The sequence below is a fragment of the Mercurialis annua genome, linkage group LG5 (assembly GCF_937616625.2).
Source record: "Mercurialis annua linkage group LG5, ddMerAnnu1.2, whole genome shotgun sequence".
NCBI classification, from domain to species: domain Eukaryota; kingdom Viridiplantae; phylum Streptophyta; class Magnoliopsida; order Malpighiales; family Euphorbiaceae; genus Mercurialis; species Mercurialis annua.
This window is the reverse complement of record NC_065574.1, coordinates 40,419,794-40,428,403: the sequence shown is the minus strand read 5'-3', so window position 1 is coordinate 40,428,403 and position 8,610 is coordinate 40,419,794. Positions and strand designations below refer to the sequence as shown.

At 37.5% G+C, this 8,610-nt stretch overlaps 1 protein-coding gene across 1 annotated transcript; it reads right to left on the bottom strand.

Annotated features, from left to right (window-relative positions):
- Positions 1-2,281: 2,281 nt before the first annotated feature.
- On the bottom strand, positions 2,282-5,115 carry LOC130015544 (uncharacterized). The gene is made up of 4 exons (XM_056105887.1): positions 4,516-5,115; positions 3,407-4,392; positions 3,185-3,307; positions 2,282-3,071 (listed from the first exon to the last, which is right to left on the bottom strand). The coding sequence occupies exons 1-4, from the start codon at positions 5,113-5,115 to the stop codon at positions 2,282-2,284; spliced, it is 2,499 nt and encodes an 832-aa protein (XP_055961862.1).
- Between the last annotated feature and the right edge of the window lie 3,495 nt (positions 5,116-8,610).

The window sequence follows — 8,610 nt, the reverse complement described above, 5'->3', positions numbered from 1 at the left end:
AAACTTCAAACCCTTCAAGATTGATGGCTGAAACCGATGATTACCTCAAGAACTCGATAATCGATTCGATCATTTCCTCAATACTCCTCACTGTTTTCTAATTTCTTACTTCCCGCTTGAAGATTGATGAGTGAGGACGACGAATTTGGTATTTTTTTTAATTGATTCGGTGAAGAAAAGAAGCTTGAAAATGGATTGAGAAATCCTAGGGTTTTCTCGTTTTTATTTTTTTATAGCAGAAAAAAAGAATAGAAGGAAGAAGAAGGAGAATATAAAAGAGATGGAAGAAATGGGTAAATTCATTTAGTGGGCTTCATAAATTGGGTTTATAAATCATCATTATATATATATATATATATATATATATATATATATATATATATATATATATATATATATATATCTATCTTTTTTATTTTCTTTTAATTGGCTAAAAGCCTAAAATGGCTAACAAACTATACCCACTAACTTAAATATCCTTAATAATATATCCAAATAATACACTTTAATCCTTTTAATTATTTTATCAATTATTTTAAATTCAATACAATAACTTCAATAAATTTAATAAATTATCCGAATAATGATTATTATTATTATTATTATTATTATTATTATTTTAGTCCAAATTTATATTTAAACTTCATAATATTGCTTACGAATTTCACCATACGTGGTAAAACCGACAATTGAAAATACGGGGTATTACATTCTCCCCCCTTTAAAATAAATTTGTCCTCGAATTTAAATTTAGCCGCGTACCTTAAGCGAACAAGGAGGGATAACGCTTCCGCATGTCAGACTCTGTTTCCCACGTACACTCCTCCACCGAGTTGTTCCTCCAGAGAACTTTCACCATAGGAATTTCTTTAGTACGAAGTTTTCTTACTTGAGTGTCTATTATCTCCACTGATTCCTCTTCATATGATAATTCTTCATTTACTTCCACACTCCGAGGTTGGATAATATGAGAGGGATCTGAAATGTACTTCCGTAGCATTGATATGTGGAAAACCGGATGTACTTGAGACATGTCCGCTGGTAGAGCTAGTTTGTAAGCTACAGATCCCACTCGCTCCACTATCTGGTACGGTCCGACATATCTCGGGGTCAACTTCCCTTTCTTGCCAAACCGTATCACACCTTTCATAGGTGATACCTTGAGAAACACGTAATCACCGACTTGAAACTCTATATCCTTTCTCTTTGGATCTGCATAACTTTTCTGTCGGCTGAAAGCAGTCTCTAGTCGCTGCTTGATCAGTGGTACTTTCTCTGAAGTCATTTGTATAATCTCAGCTCCAATTAATTTTCTTTCTCCGACTTCTTCCCAGCAGATAGGAGATCTACATTTCCGACCATATAATGCTTCCTACAGAGCCATTTCAATACTGGAATGGTAGCTGTTATTGTACGAGAACTCTACTAATGGCAGATATGTATTCCAGCTACCTCCAAAGTCTAAAACACACATACGAAGTATATCTTCTAAGGTTTGGATAGTCCTTTCAGATTGTCTGTCAGTTTGTGGGTGAAAAGTGTTACTGAAATCCAACCGCGTTCCCACAGCTACTTGCAAACTTTTCCAGAATCGAGAGGTAAAAACCGAACCTCTATCTGAAACAATTGACACTGGCACCCCATGTAAACTCACAATTATGTCAATATAAATTTGTGCCAATTTTTTTGCAGTATAAGAAGTCTTAACATGAATGAAATGAGCCGATTTGGTCATTCTGTCCACAATCACCCATATAGAATCGAAACCTTGCCGAGTCCTTGGTAAACCGACAATAAAATCCATCGTTATCTTTTCCCATTTCCATTCAGGAATAGGTAATGGTTGTAGAAATCTGTATGGTCGTTGGTGTTCCAGTTTGACGTGTTGACATGTCGGACATTTCGCTACAAACTCTACTATGTCCTTTTTCATGTCGTTCCACCTGTACATTTCTTTGGCGTCATGATACATTTTTGTGGAACCGGGATGGACACTATATGTTGAACCATGTGATTCTTCCATGATCTTCTGCCTTAGATTATCAACGTTTGGTACACATAACCTGGTACCATATTTCAATACTCCATTGAAAATACTGAAATCTGGGCCTTTCCTTGTTGGACTTCATCCATCAGACGTTTCATTAGAGGATCATCAGCTTGCAAATCTTTAATTCAATCAATCAGTGTTTGAAACTTCAAATCTGATGCCTTAATTGAACACTGTTTGAATATCCCTAATTAATGGCCTTCGCCATATTGTAGCAATATGTGCGAAACTTCATGCAGACTTTCTGCTCCGTGCATCTGCCACTATGTTGGCTTTTCCAGGATGATATTGTATAGTGCAATCATAGTCTTTTAGCAACTCTAGCCACCTTCTCTGCCTGAGATTCAATTCACATTGATCAAAGATATATTTTAAACTCTTATGATCCGTGAATATCTCACATGTTGGACCATACAAGTAGTGCCTCCAGAATTTTAGCGCAAAGACTACCGCTGCTAGTTCTAAGTCATGTGTTGGATAGTTCACCTCGTGCTTTTTCAGCTTCCGAGAAGCATAAGCTATAACTCGACCATGCTGCATCAAGACACATCCCAAACCGACTCTTGAAGCATCACAATAAACAGTAAACCCTTCAGTACCTTTTGGTAGCGCTAATACTGGAGCGGTTGTCAGACATTCCTTTAACTTCTGGAAACTGGCTTCACATCGATCTGTCCAGTCAAATTTTGCATTTTTATGGGTTAGCTTTGTTAAAGGTGCAGAGATCTTTGAAAAGTCTTGCACACAACGTCTGTAGTATACTGCTAAACCCAGGAAACTTCGAATTTCGGTGAATGAACTTGGTCGCTTCCACTCAGTTACTGCCTCGATCTTCATAGGGTCAACATTAATTCCACTTTGAGACACTACATGTCCCAAGAATGCAACTTCTTCTAACCAGAATTCACATTTGGAGGACTTAGCATACAGCTGGTGTTCTCTCAGGGTCTGAAGCACCAAACGCAAATGATGCGTGTGTTCCTCCTTCGTACGCGAGTAGATAAGAATATCATCAATAAAACTATCACAAATTGATCCAGAAACGGTTTGAATACTCGATTCATTAAATCCATGAAAGCAGCTGGTGCATTCGTTAATCCGAACGACATAACCTGAAACTCGTAGTGACCATACCGAGTTCTGAAAGCAGTCTTTGAAATGTCTTCATTCCAGATTTTTAATTGATGATAGCCCGATCTTAAATCAATCTTGGATAAATACTTTGCTCCTTGCAGTTGATCAAATAAATCATCAATTCTAGGCAAAGGATATTTGTCCTTGATCGTGAGTGGATGATTGACCGCCGGCCCCTTATCCTGGAGGCGCTTCGGCCCGGTAGGGGCTTCCTATCGTAACCTTTTATCCCGGTTCAGCTGTCTGTAGTCTATACAAAGCCGTAGTGTTCCATCCTTCTTCTTAACAAACAACACCGGTGCACCCCAAGGTGATACACTCGGTCGGATGAAACCACGATCAAGTAATTCCTCCAACTGATCTTTTAGCTCCTTTAGTTCTGCTGGTGCCATCCGATATGGAGGTATTGATATCGAAGTTGTACCAGGAACCAAATCAATGCAGAATTCTATTTCTCTATCAGGTGGTAATCCAGGTAATTCTTCTGGGAAAACATATGGATACTCACACACCACCGGTACATCGCAAACACTGCCTTGACTCTTATTTATGTCTCGCACTATAGCCAGGAACCCTTGACACCCTTTCTTCAGCATCCGCCGTGCTTTAATAGCTGATATCAAACTCGTAGGCGACTCTGTCTTTTCACCTTGAATTGAAAATGGTTGAACTCCAGGAGTATTAAACGTCACCATTTTCTTCCGACAATCCACATTCGCATAATGTAATGCTAACCAATCCATTCCCAGTATCACGTTAAAGGTTAATACCTCAAGCAAAAGCAAACCAGCAAACAAATCTCGTCCTTGAACACTCACAGGACAAGACGGATAAACAATGTTTATGTCTACACTTTCACCTACAGGGGTGGCTACTGATAAGGTATTTTGCAAATAAACAGGTGGTCTTCCTATTTTCATCGCAAAACTCGGTGAAACAAACAAGTGAGTAGCATCCGGATCGAATAAAATGAAAGCATCTATAGTATATATAGGGAGAGTACCTTGCACGACTGCATTTGAAGCTTGAGCCTCATGAGGGTTAAGCGCAAAAACTCTAGCTTGTCCCCTACCAGCCTGGGGAGCCTGATCAGTACCTCTACCGCCATTTCTTCCTCCGCCTCTACCTCCGAATCCTCTACCGCGCTGGCCACTAAATGTACTTCCCGCTGGAACCTGTCCAGAAGCTAAAGAATATGTAGGTCTCAGCTGGTGATAAAATGGTTGTGCAATACTAGCAGTAGAACCTTGCTAGCCTGCCATCGGACACTCTGTGGCGAAGTGGCCCTATTGGCCGCAAGCAAAGCATGCTCCCGTAGCAAGATGGCATACACCATAATGTCTTCTCCTAAAATTTTGACAAACTGGGGGTAGCGTTCCTGCACTTCCTGAACTTTGACTACTTGAACCTGCTCCTGGAGTGTTAAATCGTACATTACGTTTGCCCTTCTTAAAATTTCGACGTCGAGGTCCTGAAAAACTTCCTGCACTGAACTGCATCGCGACACTTGGTACAGCACTAGTATTTTCACTTCTGGCTTGTAGCTGCCCGGTAGGATCAGGAATTCTTCCAAACTGAATCAAATATGTCTCCATTTGCCGAGCACTATCAATCACATGTACCAAGTCTCGATTCACCTCACTCAATAAACCAATGAACTCGGGCCCCAAGCCTTTCACAAACCTTGAATTGACCCGTACAGGGTCCATAATCAAATAAGGCGCAAAACGGCTTAGCCTGGTGAACTCTATCGCATACTCCTGTAGTGATATGTCACCTTTACTTAAGGCTAATAGCATGTCCCGATAGCTTTCTGTCACAGAGAATGGTAGGAAAAACTCTCTATATCGTGTCACAAACTCTGCCCAGGTCAGCTGCCCCATTATCGGCTGAATTACTCGTCTGAACCTGTCTTTTGCGGATCCCTTCATTGACATTTCATAAGATGGACTGCCTTTCATCACCTTGAAGGCGTCTGGTATTCCGTTCTACCTCTTCAAGAAAATCTAAAGCATCTCCTGAACCATCAAAATCTGTTGGCTTCAAATGCATATATGCCAGAATAATGTCCCTATCAGCATTAACACCAACCCGTTGTTGTTGTTCTGCCATCTGTTCTTTGTGAAAATTTTGCATCTCCACTTGATTAGTTTGCATTGCAGCAATCCCGGCTAGAAACTGGTTGAGATTGAAGTCTGGGGCGTTAGGTTGTTGTGGCATTCCTGGTGCCTGAGCTGGTGCTTGTACTCCTCCAGCTTGTCCTCTACCTCTGCCCCGACCTCGACCTCATCCACGGCCTCTTCCTGCCGCTGGTTGTGGCTCATTTCCTCCACCCTGAACAGAGGCCTCAACATGAGCCTCCTCCTCATTCTGTGCTTCTGCAGCACGAACTCTCGCTTGCCTTTGATCATCCATCCTAACAATTGTACTTAACTTTAAACTGATGTTATAATCGTATGCATACCAAATAAACATAAACATATTTACATCAAAACATACACCACAGACTCACATCCTAGAGAGGGAGGAATTTTTTTGAAAACAATGAATACGCATCAAAGACATAACTCGAATCCTATATGCCGCAGTAGTTCCTAGGTATCAAACATATTTAATACATAGCATATAAAGCAATGGCCTAGGTTTCCAAACTAGGCTCTGATACCACCTTTGGCACAACCCGAAATCTCGGGCCGAGACCGGCGCTACAGAAAGGGAGTGGTAGCTCCGAAACCCGTAGCAAGCCTAAATTTCACTATAATTTTTTCGCGTTTTAAAAACATTATATGCGTTATAAAACTATTTCCGGAAAAACTGGCAATATAATATCTGAAAACAGAGCAACACTACCTGTAACAAGTATCAGAAACCACCCTGTAACAAATATAACGACATCATGATACACAAACACGGTATCAGTGATACCCGATAAACCATTTAATTAAACAACTACTACACAGTAACCGTAAGTAATATACAAATAGTAGTAGTTACAAAATCAGAGTTTGTACAGCAAAACCATACCACTAAACTACTAGACTACTGCGGCTCTAGAAGTAAACAACGTTTTTTTTATATTACAAAATACCGACTTCCGGAAGAAGGAATGGAAGTCTGATCACGCCAAAATACTATTTACTTGAAATGGGTGAAAAACAACGGGTCAGTAAAAACTGAGTGAGTTCGCATAATTACTAATGAACATTAAATAAAATAAATCGCATGATAAATAATTTATGCAATGCAGCCAGATACAATATCCGAATGAAACCCTAAACCTCAATACATATATATTCCAATAAACCTCAATCAAAATTCAAAAAGTATGGACCGTGAACTTTGTACCGTCATCACAGACTTTCACTTATTATTTTACAGTATCTGGGCCGTGAGCCTTATACCGTCGCCTCAGATCTGTATCGGGGTCTGGGCCGTGAACTATGTATAGTCGCCTCAGATTTTTCCGGTAAGTCTAGGCCATGAGCTATGTACCGTCGCCTTAGACATATAAATAATCACTTACTTTTACTATGATCGTTACTGGTACGCACTCAGTCCTATTGTCGCTCAATAGGAAAGCATGTTCCATCGGATCTATATCGGTTTTAAATAATATATGCAGTGCGATTTAAAATAAATATTCAGAAACTTAAACAATGTTGCAATAATATTCAAAAGTAAAATGCAAACTCACATAAAACCGCTTTGCCCAAAAATAGAACTCTTTTATGGTTTGTTAATTGGCATGACGTTCTGATCCGGAGGCTCTAGAACTCGTCAGATCTAAATTAAAAATGTAACCGTCAAAATGCAAATTATACACTGAAATCCTAACACTAGAGTTGACTCTATAAACAAACCGCAATTACATCCATAATGTTAGTCATAACAACACGCACTTAAACCAATAAAGAAAATAATCGGTCAATAAATTAATTATCGATCCGAGCATCTGCCTTTGAAATTATTTTCGTAACTTCGTCGACCGAACCCGTAGACTCTAGGTCTGACGTAAAACTTTCACTTTTTATAACACTTTATTAAATTTGAAACTCGAAATTGAAAATTTTAAATTAAACTTAGACTTTTTAAAATAAAACATCATTTTTATTAATTCTTGAGATAAAATTTTAATAACTCGTTTTAAACTCATTTCATACGCTTTGATTTTTAAATAGACATTTTAAACTATTTTAAATCCTTTTTTTTTAACTTCAATCTTAAAACATTCATAATTCAAATTTTAAAGATACTCGGAATACTAGCTGATCTGAAATCATGCGAGTATCTCCATAAAAAAAATAGTACAATGTACACATTCTTATCGCTATATCATAAGATCCACCACAAGTACATCGGCAATTATTTATAATAACGTGCATATAGAAAAGTACTCAATGAATTCAGTCTCAATGATAACCTAAGGAACAAACAATATTAGTATATTGTTCATAAGAAAAGAAGAAGTATATTGTAAGTTTATAATTAAAATGAAAATCAAGATTTAATTAGTAAAATTTATAGAAATAAGAGGAAATGACTTAAATTTGTCCGATCATAAACTTATCTCACATTATTATTATAAATCCACTCCATTTCTAATGTTTCAGTTTAATTAAAAATCTTGAAACCACGAATTTACATTTTGGTTTCCTACATTCACTTTAACTGAAACATGAAATTAGATAATTATTCAATTTGCTTGTACTAATGCTTCAAATTCAAACATATTCAAGAGTGCAACAGCAATGCATAAAGTCTATATGTTGCAGACATTATATTTCAATCTACATAAATGAAAAATCACCAATCCAAGAGCAATCACAGTTACATAATAATAATGATAATAATGATAATAATAATAATAATAACATATATATTAATTTAATTTAAGCTAAGCATGAATCAATTAATATTTTAATCAAAACACATATCATATAATTAAGCTAAAACTAAAAACTAGCAACGGTATACTGTCTTTAATTGGGACGTTTAATCAACAATAGAATTTTGTTTCCCGTCCGACTTCTCAAAATTGCAGGATAAGCTCTGTTCTACTTTTTAACCCTAAGCTATTATAATCTAAAAAAACCAAATTAACCTATGAATTCTTGTTTAAACTTCAAACCCTTCAAGATTGATGGCTGAAACCGATGATTACCTCAAGAACTCGATAATCGATTCGATCATTTCCTCAATACTCCTCACCGTTTTCTAATTTCTTACTTCCCGCTTGAAGATTGATGAGTGAGGACGACGAGTTTGGTATTTTTTTTAATTGATTCGGTGAAGAAAAGAAGCTTGAAAATTGATTGAGAAATCCTAGGGTTTTCTCGTTTTTATTTTTTTGAAGCAGAAAAGAAGAATAGAAGGAAGAAGAAGGAGAATATAAAGGAGATGGAAGAAATGGGTAAATTCATTTAGTG